Here is an 18,591-nt window from a genome sequence, read left to right on the forward strand (position 1 = left end):
CTACCTTCAAAATCAGTGCCTCAGTGCTTGACATCATGGGAAAATCAAAAGAAATCTGCCCATCTGTTCATCTGTACAAACAATAGTACACAAGTATAAACACCATGGGACCACACAGCCGTCATACTGCTCAGGAAAGAGACGCGTTCTGTCTCCTAGAGATGAACGTACTTTGGTGCGAAATGTGCAAATCAATCCCAGAACAACAGCAAAGAACCTTGTGAAAATGCTGGAGGAAACAGGTACAAAAGTATCTATATCCACAGTAAAACAAGTTCTATAACGACATAACCTGAAAGGCCGCTCAGCAAGGAAGAAGCCACTACTCCATAACCGCCATAAGAAAGCCAGACTACGGTTTGCAACTGCACATGGGGACAAATATCGTACTTTTTGGAGAAATGCCCTTTGGACTGATGAAACAAAAATAGAACTGTTTGGCCATAATGACCATCTTTATGTTTGGAGGAAAAAGGGGGAGGCTTGCAAGCCGAAGAACACCATCCCAACTGTGAAGAACGGGGGTGGCAGCATCATGTTGTGAGGGTGCTTTGCTGCAGGAGGGACTGGTGCACTTCACAAAATAGATGGCATCATGAGGGAGAAAAATAATGTTCATATATTGAAGCAACATCTCAAGACATCAGTCAGGAAGTTAAAGCTTGGGTCTTCCAAATGGACAATGACCCCAAGCATACTTCAATAGTTGTGGCAAAATGGCTTAAGGACAACAAAGTAAAGGTATTGGAGTGGCCATCACAAAGCCTTGACCTCAATCCTATAGAAAATTTGTGGGCAGAACTGAAAAAGCATGTGTGAGCAAAGAGGCCTACAAACCTGACTCAGTTACATCGGCTCTGTCAGGAGGAAGGGGCCAAAATTCACCCAACTTATTGTGGGAAGCTTGTGGAAAGCTACCCGTAACTTTTGACCCAAGTTAAACAATTTAAAGGCAATGCTACCAAATACTAATTGAGTGTATGTAAACTTGTGACCCACTGGGAATGTGATGAATGAAATAAAAGCTGAAATAAATCATTCTCTATACTATTATTCTGATATTTCACATTCTTAAAATAAAGTGGTGATTCTAACTGACCTAAGACAGGGAATTTTTACTGGGATTAAATGTCAGGAATTGTGAAAAACTGAGTTTGAATGTATTTGGCTAATGTGTATGTAAACTTCCAACTTCAACTGTAGGTGTTGCATATCTGACAGGTCTGAGAAGACTTTTCACTTTCGGTCGTTCGTCCTTAATTTACATTTTTGGTTATAGGGCTCGAAATGGATTTGACTCAAGAAGCTATTATCTCGCTGTTAATAGAAGGAGGGGGGGAAGTTGAAGAATTCCGAGTTACTGTGTAAGTTCAAAGGTTCCCTGAACTGCGCTGATCCCGCAGAGAAGAAACAGCACATGGATCTATTCTAGTTAAACACTGTTGCTGTCGTGAAAGAAATTGAATATGTCAGGTATATTGTGCTAAAGAAAAATATCAGCAATTGTTTACGAGAAACAAATTATGTACATGTTAAAAAGCCTGTAAGTGAAGAGGTCCCAGAGCCAGGTGAATCCTCACCTGTATGGGACATCGAGCACAGTGCACATTCTCAAGGTGGCGGTAGTGCGACTTCAAGTCCTGAAAACCTCCAAGAACCTGTTATTCCAAGTGTCAGTGAATGCGTCTCAAATAACAGTGATGTGCATTCACCTATAGAGCTGGAATTAAAAAAGGTGGATTTCAAACCTAAAAGGCCCCTGAATTTCAACATAGACCATACGGCTGATGCACAGAGAGAATATAGCCCCTCAGGAAGGACTGTGCATCCATGGAAGATAGAGAACCCTAGTGTGCAGAACCCATTTGCACTGACTTTACAAATGCCTCCAAACTTAACCAGAATAGAGATCCATAAACTAAAATCGGAAGATGATGATGACCCTCAAAGGAGAGGCTCACCTGACCAAGATGCCTTCAGCTCTTCTAGAACCAAGAGAAGACCATCCACTGACAGTGTGGGTTTGAGCTCGGCCATACCAAGGAGGGCTGTCAAGACTACCAAACCCTCGGAGGAGCTTAAGTACACATCCACAGTCCCCCTGGAAAAGGCAGAGGACGAGTGGCTAGTGAGATCTGCTGCTGGACATTGGAGTTAGGTGTACGGCCTGCTCCTCAGAGACACACAGCTGGCAGAGAAGAAGGACTTCATGTCTGGATTCGCAGCCCTCCACTGGGCAACAGTGAGATGGTGGGTAAGATCATCGACAAATCCAGGCAAGGTGGAATGGACCTCGACGTCACTGCCAGAACATATGGAGGGTACACGCCACTGCACATTGCTGCATTGCATGACCAGGGGTTTGTGTTGGCCATGCTGGTGTGTGAATATGGAGCGGATGTGAATATAAGAGACAATTGTGCGAAGAAGCCATATCACTACCTACACAAAGGGATTTCTGCTGAGGTGAGGGAGCTACTTGGTGAACCTAAGGTCCAGCCCCAGGAAGTTATCCAACTGGAAAGGGAGGAGCTAGATATCTTCCCAGAACTCTCCAAAGGCTTGCATACGATAAATCGCATCTTCAAAGGAAAAAGCACAAGCAAAGACCCACTTTTTATTCGCTGGGTGACGACCCGAGGGACGAGAGAGATGAAAGTTCATCCAAGCACAGAGCCACCTCCGATGTATTTACGTGACATGAGTCTGACATGAACTGCAATAATAGGCTATTATATTTTGCATGAAATCTATTTAATCATGTATGCTTTTGAGGGTTTTTACTCTGATTAAGAGATGACAATATAGGGGTATAAGAGGAAGGAACATATGGGGGTACAGTATGTACATAAGGGTTTTATTCAGTTGTGTTGAACTTAGGTTTCATAAATCAACAAGAGCAACCAGCATATCATTCCAGTCCTCTCCCTTTTTAGCAATCAAACCTCAAGAAAACATATTATCAGGGTCGGAGGTATAGTAAGTAACTTGTAAAATGTGGTACTCTCTGTTGTGTCGTGTACATTGAATTCTTAGTGTATCTAATGGTGTGTCACATGTTTCATTTCATATTGAATTAGTAATGCATGACATACTAATGGGATTCAACGTCCATTTCAGCAGATCCTTGTCAAACTAAATCTGTACATGACCATTTCAACAACAGATTAAGAATCCATTTAAACATTATTGTGTTCCTGTATTAAACATGTGATTAAGAGGAGAATAGGGTATGAATATGAATTCAAGCCTGGACATTTATAGTGCCTTCACTCTCAGTTTTGGCGATTTCCATTTGTATAATAATTTCCCTGTATAGTCGTTGAACTGTGAAATATGTTATAGGTCATTTTCGATTGATTTTCTTTCTAAGAAATACATTTGTGGTAAGAGGCTGTAGTACTGAATAATTGTGAAAATGAACAATAGTACGTGGCCTAACTGTTCAAGATTCCTGTAGTATGAATGTGTTATGATGAGTAAATAGTGATAAACTGTTTAAGGGTTGAGTTGGTAAAATGCAAAGACATACTTATGAAATCTCTAGCATGATTTTCAAATCACATGCCTTTTGTCTTTCATCTGTGTCATTGCTCTCGTACAATACATACTTTACTAATAATAATATGTCATTTCCCAGTGTTAGGAAAAAACTATATTTCATGAAGATAAAACCATCTACTGAACTCTGGCATCCCAAATATCAGCATGTGAAATATCTCCGTTTGTTGGTTTCGTGGCTTCATATAGGCAGCATGAGATTGTGATTCAGCTAACTGAGCATGTGCTAATGTCAGCCTGGGCCCCTGAGACGGAAGAGATGAGAAGTGAACAGGCTTACTCAAGCTGTGTCTCTGTCCCTCTCATGATGTCACCTCCTTCGCAGTGAAACGTCTGCGTCAAGCCAATTCTCACCCCAGGGCTGGAACAAATGTTCCCACTGCAGCAGGGCCAGGGGCGAGGACACAGTCACACGAATGACTCGTCACTGTCTTTTATTACACAACACTTTTTGGATCACTACCCACAGTCCCACACTACTGTAGCCTGAATATTCACTGGACCACTACCCACACTACAGTAGCTTGCATATGAGATCCTTGTATATTGTAAATGTCTCTCAATCAGTTTATTGTAAAATCCTATTTAGTTTTATGTCCTGTTTGCTAAAGTATGCATATGCTTAGCTTGACCTTCTCTAGTAACCTTGGGAGTCCGACGAAAGGTACTTTGCTATTGGAAGTTAGTTAATGCTGTATTCTGGCATCTCTCTCTTGGTTTCTGGAGGGATGTGGCAAAAAAATCCTGTTTTTTCTCAAACATTCAATGCCTCATAATAGGTGTTTGTTGTTGTTCACAAACAAACTGGGCAGCATTCCATCAGAGCTGCTAACGAGGCCAGAGGACATGGGGAGATGCCTCCCTTCAACAAGCCGATCCAATCCCACTGGATTAGAGCTCATCAGCCTCTCCGTATAACACATACCATATTAGTGAAGACATTAACAGCTGTCAACATTATGAATCTGTTGTTTCAGAAGAGGTTTCAAGAAGCATAAAATTAGTTAGATGTACCTCAGGCCATTTTTATTCAGAGATAGCGAACGGTTTGGTGGAAGGAGAATGTTTCATTTGTTCACAATATAACAAATGTCATGAACATTTCAAGCAACAAATTAAGAAAACGTTCCACAAGGCAAACAAAACACAACACAGGGAGGTGACTGTGAGTCAGACACAATGAAGACAGCCAGAGGAAATACAAAGGCCCATACTGTCATCCCAAGACTGGGATTGATTGAAAACCAATAAACGTGTCATTCATTGTGATTATTCTTTCTAATTGGATCTCTTTCCGGATTGCAACACCCTACCCCCACTAAACAAACAATACCTGTTTCAAAACATCAGTCCTGTTGTGGGATATTTATTAACAAAACACTTTTTGACAAATGGGTAAAAATAAGTGATAAGTTACTAACAATAATACATGTTTATATACATAACAGGAAATAGCATGGGTCTGTTGAAAGCAAGAATGTCCTTTCTGTTGGTGGGACGCTGCCTCGGTTTCCAGGGACAGATCTTTCGCATGTCTCAGGAATTCCTTCAGGCCATATAAACAATGAGGCTCTGAGGCAGAGTCCCACTTAACCTTTGTGGCTGTCCTCTATACAAAGGCCAAAACAAACACACATTTGTTTAGCAAACTGAAATGGACATCGCCGTAAATCTCCAGAGAAATGTGTAGAGTGAGAGAGCTGAGCAGTGTACATTAGAATATTTTGTGGAAATGTATATTGCTTGTGTTCTCTCTTAATTATTTCACAAAATAATCCATTCTGCCAATGAACAGTACATTGAATTTTGTTTCCTTTCAGTTCTGCAACCGTCAACGCCTGAGGAAGTCCTCAAACAGAAGATCCACACATGGGTGAACGTTATACAGTACATGAGCACATGTATGAGAGCAATAATAAAATATTCATCCTTGAATTAATAGGATTGGGAAAACAAACAAGGACCAAAGAACACAAAGCAAACACACGGTACTGTTAATTAAACAGGAAACGGTTTCTCTCACCCTAATCCCCTCACAATGAACACATACAGTATCAATCAGAGGGAAGCAGTGATGTAAGTAAGCTCTGCTGGATCATCATTTAGCACAGGATCATAACAACTTTGTGCTTTCACTTGGTCAAATATTCAAACAATATTGATCATAGCAAAACAGAAATCAGCATCACACAAGGACCAAAGAACACAAAGCAAACATTATTATGCATTCATTATTTTTTTACATTATTATGCAAAACAAAAGGTCGAAAATTAAGATTTGTGGTTGTGCATTTCCACATAAGTCAAAACAAATAAATAGGCATGCCTCATGAAGGCTTTTCCTGGGGAATGTTGACATTGAAGGCCACCACAAGGATTCCATTAAAACTATTACTAGAGCGAGAATAGATTCACTGCTTCCAGAGTACTGTGAGAGAGCATAATAAAAAGTCTAGTGGAAGGAGGTAAAGGAAAGAGTTAAGTTCTTGAACATTACTTTTTTTTTTTATCATTTCAAGTAAGCGTAGTTTGTCAGATACAAAGGATATTTCAATTTTTTTTCATCTGGAATGGAAATGCTTAATATCTTTTTAAGAGGTTCACCTCTTTGGTGGAACTTTGTCAGCATGAAACCATAAGACATCACATCTGTAGCCTAAATTGCAGTGGTTTATATTGTACATAATTGGCATCGTTGAATGTCATACATACCACCAGTGGAGGCTGCTGAGGGGAAGACGGCTCATAATAATGGCTGAAATGGAGCGAATGGAATGGCATCAAACACATGGAAACCACTCCAACCATTACCACGAGCCTGTTCTCCCAAATTAAGGTGCCACCAACTTCCTAAACTTCCTATATAAATCAGTTGAAAAAACAACATTGGATGGAGTAAGGCTTAGCTTTTGAACTTAGTGTTTTCAAAAGAAAACAGAAATGTGCAGTTACATATCAAAGTGCTTTTTTCATTCACCTTTTTGGTTTTCATCTATAGTGCCTTCATTTTAAATGCATAAAAAACAAAAAACATAAGGAGATTAAATCTACCACCTACTTTGACTGAGATATACAGTATTTTAGCAACCTTATCAGGCTATCCTCACTCACCAGGCTTCAGACAGACACATACAGTACAGTATGATTGATCAGCAAGACTACTTCCAGGCCAGAATACAATCTTAAAGCTTATATTGTTTTTCAAAGTCACAGGCGGAGGTGAAAAGGACATAGAATTATAGTGATAATAGATATACTGAACATTCCACACTGTAGTCCTAACTTCTACACCCCTCTAAAGGCACACAGATATTCCTTATACATACATATGGACAGACGGAGTCTGAGGGACTCCTTTTTTCTTTACAGACATCCATGTAATTTTGCTGGCTGGTGACAGCCCAGGATGGATGAAGCAGAGGCGATTCAGGGCTCTATAAGCCCAGAGAGTTGATGGACAGCTGGGGGAGATGAAAGACTAGGATGGGGGCCTGATGGTAGTCCCCAGGTAGGGAGGGTGTTGAGCAGGGACTCCAGCTGCTCTTCCCCCAGACGCTGCCTCTCGTCCAGGTCCTTCATCCTGATGAGGAGCGAGGCCTTGGTCTGGACGAAGTGCTGGTAGTCCTGTAGGTGCTCGGCCGTCAGGCAGCGAGACAGGAAGTTAGACACCATCCTCTCCCGTCTGTCCAGGTTGTCCTTCAGGTCTTTGGCGTCCTCCCACTGCTTGCACAGCAGACGGTGACGGTTGTCCAGAGAATCCTGCCAAGGGATTAAAAAAGGTTGGATTAAATTAATTACGACGTTTCATCAATTACGTTTCATCATTATCCAATGTGTACTAGTAGTGTTTATGGAAAGGCATTTTGTGGTCAGCTGTTATGGAGAAACTGCCAGTCAAGTAAGCTCATGTTGCAGTTTCACAGTAAAGTGATGCAGTATTTATTTTTGTCAACAGAGGGCAGGACAGATTGAAATTTGCATCGAAACTGGTTTGGAGTTTCGGTGACTCATTGTAAATACCAGCACTGCTGATAGAGGCTGAAAACACAAGCCACTAAAACACGCTCAATACAAAGAGCAGTCAATGTGAAATGTATAGAAATATTTAAACTATGAGCCCATTGAATACAAATATGAAGATCCAGGGAAACAATAAAACATCAGAATTTAGCATGGGCACTTAATTAAGCAAATTTGAAGCACACAAAACTAGAACATTTAGCAAGAAACTACTGTGGAGATAATCAGAGGGGAATCACATGACATCAGGTGATATACGCTGCAGTCTAATCATAACATCTTATTAGGAATTGACTGAAAAGTACATATCCAGCTGAGAAACACTGTCAACATGTTCATTACAAAACCTAACAAAGGCAATCAATCAAATAAATAACATCAACAATCCCTCTTCATTTCTCACAATTGCTCAGATAAGGTGTTTTTTTCAACCAGCATGTTCGCACGTTGCATGTTTGATCCCAAGTAAACATCAGGCCTATGAGTGGTTGAAAGCATGATCGCATCACTACAGTTTCAGTCTCTCTTACCTTCTCCTCTTCGTCTGTGTGCTGGTCCACGGTACTCAGGGCGTTCTGCACGCGGGCCAGCCGAGAGGACAGACACAGCAGCAGGCTGACCACACGCTCCAGGTCTCCGATGAACAGGCCGTAGCGCTCCAGCTCCACGGGCGTACATCGCTCCCGAACCAGGGCCTCCACGGCCTCGCCCCGCACCCCATTCTCACGCACCTCCACCTGCAGGGCACCACAGGGCTCCTCCAGGGCCCGCAGGCGCTCCTCAATACACGCCACCAGCAGCCTCTGTAGGAAGGGGAGGGAATTGGTGAGTTTGAGAGAGAACATTATACATGACCTTGTGCTTTTGGGCTCTTTATGGTCAGCTCAAAACAAACAGGAGATAAGATAAGAGTCTGACAGTTTATCTGGCATCTCAATAATCAGGGCAGACTTCATCAGGTGATGCCAAACCTACTTAGTTAAACTGCATCCAGATGATATTGAGATGACATCATCAACTGGCAGAGATAAAGTAAATCCACTTCTATTACAACCAAAAAAACATAATGCAGAGCTGAAAAGCAATAATGACCTTCTTCTCCGTGACATCCGCCTTGCTCAGTGGCTCTGGTTGGGGTTGGATTTGATCAGCATCAGGAGATGTGGGACGTGCTTCAGCGTCATCCACCGTTTCAGAGCTTCAGGAGGAGAGAGCGGAAAAAGACACACGCATGATACGGATGATAGTGATGCATATGGATGAGATTGACCTTGGAAAGATGATCATCGGTCTTTAGCCATGAGATGGTCTTTTACACGTGTCTCTCAATCTAACTGCAATTCGGAAGCAGATATCTAGGCGCGCTGACCTACCAGCAGGTAACATGGCGCCTGCTGATTGAGGGTCTGGCCATCAGACACCTGAACCGGTACAGTATAATGTGTCTAATAATGAGATAGTCACCTGTCTGCAGCGTCTCTCTGCTCCTGCTTCTTCTTGTAGTGCTCCTCCATCAGCAGAGTGTCCTCCGGCAGTAGATGCTCCATTAGCATCAGCGCCGTCTTACGATTGGTCAACGGGTGCAGCACCCGAGCCAGCGATTGGTCCGCTGTGACCACTTCCTCCACCAGCTCCTCCCACTTTGTGGTTGGTGTCTTTTCTGGGCTCTCTGTCTCGCCTGCTGGGGTCTCCCCCTCCACCGCATCGGTTTCCTTTTCTTCCTCTGGTTGCTCGCCCTCCCCACTCTGGGAAGTGTCAGTGTCAGGGACTGGTGTGGTGGAGGAAATTGTAAGGGGCTCGAAAGCTGCCGGAGCAGGGGCTAGATTTGGAGTTTCTCCCTCGGCCAGATTATCAGAAAGTGCTGGGTCCTCGCCCTTGTCTTTTCTCCCTGGTTCAGGTGGTATGGTCCACAGAGTGGGGTCTGTGGTGACTCCACAGCTCAGGGAGACTTCCTGAGGGGACTTGGTACTCACACTGGGCTCGTCCACTGACTGCTCTCTCACCACAGAGTGGTGTAAAGGACGGGCGGTCTTCACTCTGCTGGAATGAGAAAGACATTTGAAAATTGAATTATTCAAATAATATCAACAGTGATAAATAGCCATTTATACAGTAACATTGATTTAAATGATGAGAATGTCGAATGCGGAGTGAGGGTCACTTTATCATTATATGGTCACCTACCTGGAGCCAGCTCCAGTGCCCCTCTCGCTAGTGCCCCTGGGATTGATGGGTATGGAGGGAGAAGTTGAGGTAGACTTGACTGCTCTCTCACTAGACTCCTGACCGTTATGGGATGGTGGGAGTGGGACGTCGCAGGAGAGCACAGTGGTCTCGATCTCATCTTTAACGAGGGGGCCAAAGTCATATGATCTGGGGGAGCCATCTGAGCGAGTCCTGATCCGAGACGAGTTTCTCCATGCCGGGGAGACAGACTCACTAGACTCCCTGGTGCTTTTAGTCATCTCCTCTTTGTCTTCCTCACTGCCCAGCTGTGGTGCAGATTCCTGCTTGAAGAGGGGCTTCCTCTTGGTCTGCCTCTGGGGTTTCTCCTGGCCCTCACCGAAGAATGAGACGATCCTCTTCTCCTGGCCTGGTCCTGGGCCCATCTGCCTACTGCAGAGCTGGTCCAGCTGCTCAGAGCTCTTATTGAGGACCGGGGGACGGCTGACCTGGGACATACCCAGCTCCTCCATGGACTTCCCCCGCTGGGCCACCACCCGGACCCGCTGACCCTCAGGGACCGACATGGCCTGACCTCTCCTCATTACCACCGTCTCCTCATCTACTGGCCTCTGAGTCTGAGCACTGAAAAATAACACAGAGATTGTGATGATATTCAGATGCATTGGAGACTGACGTGCCAGATTCCTCTCAGATATTGTTATCTTACCCTAATCATAGCTTATTAAAAAACACTAGTTTCGAAAAAGACTCCCTGAATATAGTTGTAATGTAGGTTTCTATCTTGATGTTATGTCTTTTTACTTCTCAGAATGGAATGTTGGCATGGTATACAATGCCTTCAGAAAGTATTCATACCCCTTGACTTATTCCACAATATGTTGTGTTACGGCCTGAATTCAAAATATTTTTTCCTCACCTATCTACACACAATACCCCATAATAACAAAGTGAAAACATGTTTTTAGACATTTTTAATTTTTTTTATTGAAAATTAAATACTGAAATATCTAATTTACATACAGTGCCTTCGGAAAGTATTCAGACCACTTGACTTTTTCCACATTTTGATACGTTACAACCATATTCTAAAATGGATTAAATAAAAATCCTCAGCAATCTACACACAGTACCCCATAATGAAAAAGCAAAAACAGGTTATTAGAATCTTCTGCAAATGTATTAAATATAAAAAACAGAAATACCTTATTTACATAAATATTCAGACCCTTTGCTATAAGACACAAAATTAAGGTCAGATGCATCCTGTTTCCATTGATCATCCTTGAGATGTTTCTACAACTTGATTGGAGTCCACCTGTGGTAAATTAAATTGATTGGACATGATTTGGAAAGGCACACATCTGTCTATATAAGGTCCCACAGTTGACAGCGCATGTCAGAGCAAAAACCAAGCCATAAGGTCGAAGGAATTGTCCGTAGAGCTCCGAGACAGGATTGTGTCATGGCACAACAACAAAAAATTGTGCAAAGCTTTCATCAAGGCAAAGGGTGGCTACTTTGAAGAATATAAAATATATATTGATTTGTTGAACACTTTTTTGGTTACTACATAATTCCATATGTGTTATTTCATAGTTGTGATGTCTTCACTATTATTCTACAATATAGAAAATAGTAAAAATAAAGAAAAACCCTGAAATGAGTAGGTGTGTCCAAACTTTTGATTGGTACTGTATGTAAAATGTGATATTTATTTGTATTATTTTATTATTTTATTTTTAATACATTTGCAAAGATTTCAAAAAAACTGTTTTTGCTTTGTCATTATGGGGTATTGTGTGTATATTGATGAGAGGGAATTTAAAAAAAAATACATTTTAGAATAAGGCTGTAACTCAACAATATGTGGAAAAAGTCAAGGGGTCTGAATACTTTCCCGAAGGCACTGTAAGTATTCATACCCCTGAGTTAATACATGTTAGAATCACCTTTGGCAGCAGTTTACAGCTGTGTGCCTTTCAGGGTAAGTATCTATGACCTTTGCACACCTGGATTGTACAATATTTGCACATAATTTTTTTTAAAGTTGATAAGTTGATTGTTGATCATTGTTAGACAGCTATTTTCAAATCTTGCCATAGATTTTCAAAACTAACTAGGCCACTCAGGAACATTCAATGCCGTCTTTGTAAGCAAATCCAGTGTATATTTGGTATTGTGTTTTAGGTTATTGTTCTGCTGAAAGGTGAATTTGTCTCCCAGTGTCTGTTGGAAGGCAGACTGAACCAGGTTTTCCTCAAGGATTTTGCCTGTGGTTAGCTCTATTCAGTTTCTTTTTATGCTAAAAAACACCCTAGTCCTTGCCAATGACAAGCATACCCATAACATGATGCAGCCACCGCCACGCTTGAAAATATGAAGAGTGGTACTTAGTGACGTGTTGGATTTGCCCAAAACATAACACTTTCTATTTAGGACAAAGTTCATTTCTTTGCAGTTCTACTTTAGCCTTATTGCAAACAGGATGCATGTTTCGGAATATTTTTTAATCTGTACAGGCTTTCTTTTCACTCTATCACTTAGGTTAGTATTGTGGAGTAACTACAATGTTGTTGATGCATCCTCGGCAACTGAGTTAGGAAGAACGCCTGCATCTTTGTAGTGGCTGGGTGTATTGATACACCATCCAAAGTGTAATTAATAACTTCACCATGCTCAAATGGATATTCAATGTCTGTTTTTTTACCCATCTACCAATAAGTGCCCTTCTTTGCGAGGCATTGGAAAACCTCCCTGGTCTTTGTGGTTGAATTTGTGTATGAAATGCACTGCTCAACTGATGGACCTTACAGATAATTGTATGTGTGGGGTACAGATATGAGGTAGTCATCCATGCAACTTATTATATAACTTGAACTTACACTACATGGCCAAAAGTATGTGGACATCTCATTCCAAAATCATGGGCATTAATATGGAGTTGGTCCTCCCTTTGCGGCTATAACATCCTCCACTCTTCTGGGAAAGCTTTCCACTAGATGTTGGAACATTGCTGTGGGGACTTGCTTCCATTCAGCCACAAGAGCATTAGTTAGGTCGGGCACTGATGTTGGGTATTTAGGCCTGGCTCGCAGTCGGCGTTCCAATTCATCCCAAAGGTGTTCGATGGGGATGAGGTCAAGGCTCTGTGCAGGCCAGTAAAGTTATTCCACACTGATCTCGACAAACCATTTCTGTATGGACCTCACTTTGAGCACGGGGGCATTGTCATGCTGAAACAGGAAATGGCCTTCCCCCAAACTGTTGCCACAAAGTTGGAAGCACAGATCGTCTAGAATGTCATTGTATACCGCAGCGTTAAGATTTCCCTTCACTGGAACTAAGGGGCCTAGCCCGAACCACGAAAAACAGACCCAGACCAATATTCCTCATCACCAATCTTTACAGTTGGCACTATGCATCGGGCAGGTAGCGTTCTCTTGGAATCCGCCAAACCCAGATTGGTGAAGCATGATTCATCAATCTAGAGAGCGTGTTTCCACTGCTCCAAAGTCCAATGGCGGCGAGCTTTACTCCACTCCAACTGGCGCTTGGCATTGCACATGGTGATCTTAGGCTTGTGTGCGGCTGCTCGGCCATGGAAACCCATTTCATGGAGCTCCAGACTAACAGTTTTTCTGCTGACGTTGCTTCCAGATGCAGTTTGGAACTCTGTAGTGAGTGTTGCAACCGAGGACAGACGATTTTTATGCGCTACAGCACTTGGCGCTCCCGTTCTGTGAACTTCTGTGGCCTAACACTTCGCGGCTGAGCCGTTCTTGCTCCTAGACGTTTCCACTTCACAATAACAGCACTTACAGTTGACCGGGGCAGCTCTAGCAGGGCAGAAATTTGACAAACTGACTTGTTGGAAAGGTGGTATCCTATGACAGTGCCACGTTGAAAGTCACTGAGCTCTTCAGTATGGGCCATTCTACTGCCAATGTTTATCTATGGAGATTGCGGGTGTGGCTGAAAAAGCTGAATCCACTCATTTTAAAGGGGTGTCCACATTGTATTTAGGCTTGCCATAACAAAGGGGTTGAATACTTATTGACTCAAGACATTTCAGCTTTTCATTTTTAATTAATTTGTAAACATTTCTAAAAACAATTCCACTTCGACATTATGGGGTATTGTGCGTAGGCCAGTGAAACACAATATCTCAATTGAATCAATTTTCAATTCAGGCTGTAACAACAAAATGTGGAAAAAATCAAGGGGTGTGAATACTTTCTGAAGGTGTTTTCCCTTTCAATGTCGCAGTAAATCAAGTTTGAGCAAGCATCCGTGCACAACACACATGGTTTACAGTAAATATTACAGGCACAGATATTCCCACTTTCCCAATAAACGAGTGAGGGCAACATACCTGGAAGTGTCCATAATATTAACTGGTGAGGGATCATTCATGTAGTTGTGACCCTGTAGCCAAACACATACCAATAATCAACATTAATAACACCCTTTGAACATTTATTGTGGTACATTCAGAAAAGTGACATGGGCCTCCATAAAATTCTATGAAATTCTACAAATACCATTAAAGCCTGGTGAGTGAGGCTAGTGTTCTGGTGATGATGATGAGGCTTACCTGAAATGCGTGGGGCGTTGAGGTGGAACGATTTCTGAAGAACTCAGGTGGTTCAGGCTGGTCCAGAAGACTTTCCACAGAGGCAGACTTCCCCTGAGAGGGGCTGGGTGACTCTCTCCAGCTGGCCTGTTGGGAATAACCTCGGGCCTGGGTGGAGCTGGAGCTGAACTGTGAGTACCTTATCGAGCTGGAGGTTGAGTCCAGGATGCGGCCAGCCGAGTGGGGCCTGTACAGCTTCTTCTTGGGGCCTTCTTTATTCCCAGACTGAGGCCTGGGATCCCAGTCAGAAGGCTTCCCAGCCGTGGAGTGCCTCTGGCTGGGGACTTGAGAGGCTTGAGGGGTGGGCTGCTGGGACTCAGCCACCTTGTGTCCCGTTTTGCGCTCCATGTAGGCGACCAGGGCATTGTGCTGGAGGTGCTTCAGGGATGTCTTGGAGAGGCTGGAGGCAGACATGGCCCTGCCTCTGGTTTCAAACATCTTTCTCCTAGCTGCCACCAGGCCCTGTTCTCCCTGCTCCCCCTCCTCGCTTGAGAGCACTAGCAGGCCTCCTTCACTTTCGTTGCCCAGGGAACGGCAGGCTGCGTGGTGGGAGGGTGTGTCACCCAGCTGGTTCAGATTCTCCGGCTCGGAATAGCACAGCTTCTTCTGCTCTGGAGTCAGGCGCTTCCTTCCCCTGATTCGAGCCACCTGCGGCTGGGCAACATTCGCTGGTCTCCCGTTTTCCTTTTCACTGTCCTTCACCACCACGCTCTCTTTCACTTTCTCAACCTCCTTCACCGTTTCCTTTATGTTCTCCTCATCTGTCCCCTCAGAATGTGTTGGGGAGGGGGTGAGTGTGTCTGTTGAGGTCTCAGAGTCCTGTGAAGAGGAGACAGTGTGAAGTACTGTGGGCCTGAGCTCAGGCCTCTGCCTCACTCTGTGGGGCCAGGACAGCTGCAGGTCCCTCCTCTTAAAGGAGGTCTCCCTGAGCACCTTAGACTGGGCGTCCTTCAGTTTCTCCTTGTAGTACTTCTTGAAGGAGTCATCCAGGGTGTTGCAGGGGTGGGAGGTAGCCTCCACTCTCTCTTCCTTGGATGTTTCACCCTGTGGTGTCATATCACTACAGCTAATGGGGGTTGTGTTCAGGCCTGCATCTTTACCTTTCACACTGACCTCAATGTCCTTTTTGGGCTTGTGCAAACTCAGCGCCGCCCTGTTGGCTCCAGTGAGGTGGTACAGAAGCGGGGTGGTTTCCTTGTTGATCTTTTCGCTGGCAACGTCTCCTAATGGCTGCCTCCTCCCTCTCTTGACCTGTTTGTCTCTCTTGTGGTGGTTGGCCTGCTCCATGCTGATTGGAGGAGGGACTACCAGGTTGTGGAAGTTTGATAATGGAGGACAGTTCTCCTCTGGGCCACAGTAGAAGATGTGGTGGTTGGGGCTGTGATGCCTGCCGATCACTCTGCTCTGTACCTTGTGACTTTTCTCTAAGGCATCAAAGCTGCGCGAGCCCTGGTTTGAAATGTGAGAGGGGTCGTATGAAATTCTACTCTGAATCAGTTTCTCCTCATCTTGACTCTTGGTGTAAAACTCCCTGTTGTTGGTTGTTGCGGTGTCATGAGTGCTGTGGTGCATCTGTTGGGTGTTCCTGAACATGTTGTCCATGGTGTTGTGTGAACTCTCCATCTCCACCAGCCTGTGGGTCTCCACTGGCGCTGGCACAGGGCTCTCACTGCCCACCTCTGGCACACACAGAGAGCCATGCTTCAGACTGGACTTACAAACACCTGTAACGAAGTAGAACTGGCCCTTGTGCTGGATGCTGCTGTTGACCATGTTCTGTGCCACATGCCAGGGACTGGCGGACTGCTGCTGCTCCGGCATGAGGCAGCCGTGGGCCAAGTGCGCCCTCTTGCGCTGACCCTCCAAGTGCCCGCCATCGCCGCTACCGGACTGCTGTTTGGGGTGCTCAGGCTGACTCGTGCGAGGGGGTGATCCGCTTAAGATGTTTGCTGACTTTTGTTGCTCAGTGTTATTAACTGTGTGGTCAGGGTCGACTGGGTCCCTGTGATAGGGCTGTGAGGCCCGGCGGCCATAGACTAGGTCAGGCTTGAGACAGGCAGCATCAGAATTATTTGTCTGGGGCCGTGGAGGTGGCCTGTCTGCCAGCTGGCCTTCGGGGCCGTGCTGTGCCCTGCAGTTCTCCAAGTTCCTGGTGGCTATGAAGCTGTCCAGGCGGGCGGGGGGTGGAGGCGGCAGGGGAGGAGGGGGCGGTAGCGTTTCCTGATTCTGATTACAATACTGTGAAGCACTCGGGCAGCCATCGTTGTGGCGGTACTGGTTTGAGATGGCCTCCACCGAGCGGTAGAGCTGATCCATGCTCTTGGCGTCAGAGTCGAGGACGTTGGGGTGGTAGATGGCCTTCACATACTTCAGGTCTGTGTAGTGCAGGCTGTGGTGCTGGAGGTCGTCTGAAAGGAGGGGGGACGGATATTCTGGCGCACTGGAGCCCCCAGAGAAGGAGCTGTAGGCCGAGTCGCCCTTGCCGTGATGGTGGGTGATCTGGTCGATGCTGCTGGTGGACTTGGCTGGGGAGAGCCGACTCAATGGTAGGCTCAGTGGGTGCAGGTCCAGGTTGCTCATTCTCTCAAAGTGGAAATTATAGGAATCCATTTGGCATTGGAAACTGAAGCGTGGACCCAGGTGAAATGGGAGTGATACGGACACATTTAGCTTAATCTTTCACTTCTGAGAATTCAGGTCATTTTCTGCCTTCTTTTCTACACTTCTTCAGTAGTCTGCTTTTTTTTCCTAAAAAAAAACAAGAAAAAAAAACAAAACACATTGGTTATCTTAATAGAGATAAAATGTAATGTATCATGCTCCATTTCCTCCTCCTAGAGCTGGGAGTCAAAAATCCAACCTAAATAAGCTGTAGCTTTTTCCTGCCAATGAAAACTTATAGGAAATGGAGCATGCACCACGTGCTGCTTTCTCAGCGAGTATAGCTGACTACGTTGACTATTAATACTATGTTTGTGTTAGATTGTCATCATGGCATGTCTACTTGGACAACAACACTCAACAAAATCGATTTTTGGAATTTCTGACATCTGCAATGCTGCATGACCTCTCTTGTTAGTGAGAGGTGGAAATCTAAGTTCCACCCCTGACAAAAATGTGTCCATTCCAAGTGCTAATGTACACCGTAGCACTGGGGGTGGGGGGGTTATCTGTAATAATATAAATGTGATTTCACCGTTCACTCCATTGATCTGGAATTTCTCACGAGAAAGACGTGCCCACTGGTCACTGACCACACGTGCCCACTGGTCCACTGTCAGGAGGAGGGCATTTCCATGTAAAAGGACCCATGAGCACCAAAATGTGAAGTTCATAGGAGCATTGGTTATCAAATTGGGTGTCAAATTGGGTGTCAAATGAAAGTTATGAGTCCATGTGTTTGATAAATTAAGGCATATATACATTTTTGAATCGTTTTCCATCCTAAAAATGTAATAAGCAAAGGCTTTGATTTATTGTCAGACAGATATAAAATCTGTCTTATAAAACATTTACCAGAAAAAGTCTTAAAAAAAGGTATTACAGAAGATGTACATGAAAACACAATAATAATTTAGAAAGACCCCTGACAACTAATATCAACACTTATTTTTAGTTTAGGATATTTTTTTCTGCATTCTGTAAGTTTAAGAAACATTGACTTGAAATACTGTTACCAAAAACCCACATAAATTAGAAAATGTCTTTAAGATATCTCCCTCATGAGGAGGGAGGATAATGAAAGTTCACAGAAGTAACAAGTAAAGGTGGACCTACCAATTGGTTAGTGTTTTTACTAATATCAATTTTGTTTAGGAATTATTAAGTGATTCAAACTCTAAATGATGTTACCAAATCGGTGACAGAATTTCAGAAAAATCAGTCAGAGAATTTCTGCAACTTAATTGGCTACAATGGGAAATCATAGTAGTTACAAACCACAGTTGGGTCACATGCTACATTTCTCCCTTCCACTGGCATAGCGCACAAAACTTGAGAGAAATAAGCTTTTTGTGCGTATGGAACATTTCTGGGATCTTTAATTTCAGCTTATGAAACATGGGACCACTTTACATGTTGCGTTTATTTTTTGGTTCGGTATACATTCAAACGCAAGGTGTCATGTTATAGCTGACACCCCATTCTTTCTGCAGACTTCTTTGACTCTCAATTTGGCATACAATTTAAGT

At 43.9% G+C, this 18,591-nt stretch overlaps 1 protein-coding gene across 2 annotated transcripts in view; it reads right to left on the minus strand.

Annotated features, from left to right (window-relative positions):
• Positions 1 to 4,561: 4,561 nt before the first annotated feature.
• Positions 4,562 to 18,591, minus strand: part of shroom1 (shroom family member 1) — a 37,150-nt gene continuing 23,120 nt past the window's right edge. Inside the window, exons 2-8 of one of the 2 annotated variants that reach the window (XM_038978106.1) lie at positions 14,363 to 17,149; positions 14,141 to 14,193; positions 9,766 to 10,389; positions 9,046 to 9,618; positions 8,674 to 8,779; positions 8,112 to 8,384; positions 4,562 to 7,320 (exon numbers count right to left, since the gene is read on the minus strand). In XM_038978106.1, coding sequence (XP_038834034.1) covers positions 6,988 to 7,320; positions 8,112 to 8,384; positions 8,674 to 8,779; positions 9,046 to 9,618; positions 9,766 to 10,389; positions 14,141 to 14,193; positions 14,363 to 17,011 — 4,611 coding nt within the window. In that variant the 5' untranslated portion in view covers positions 17,012 to 17,149 and the 3' untranslated portion in view covers positions 4,562 to 6,987. Of the gene's footprint in view, positions 7,321 to 8,111; positions 8,385 to 8,673; positions 8,780 to 9,045; positions 9,622 to 9,765; positions 10,390 to 14,140; positions 14,194 to 14,362; positions 17,150 to 18,591 lie in introns of both variants that reach the window. The other variant, XM_038978097.1, reaches the window with a different exon arrangement.

Source organism: Salvelinus namaycush, chromosome 3 (assembly GCF_016432855.1).
Source record: "Salvelinus namaycush isolate Seneca chromosome 3, SaNama_1.0, whole genome shotgun sequence".
NCBI classification, from domain to species: domain Eukaryota; kingdom Metazoa; phylum Chordata; class Actinopteri; order Salmoniformes; family Salmonidae; genus Salvelinus; species Salvelinus namaycush.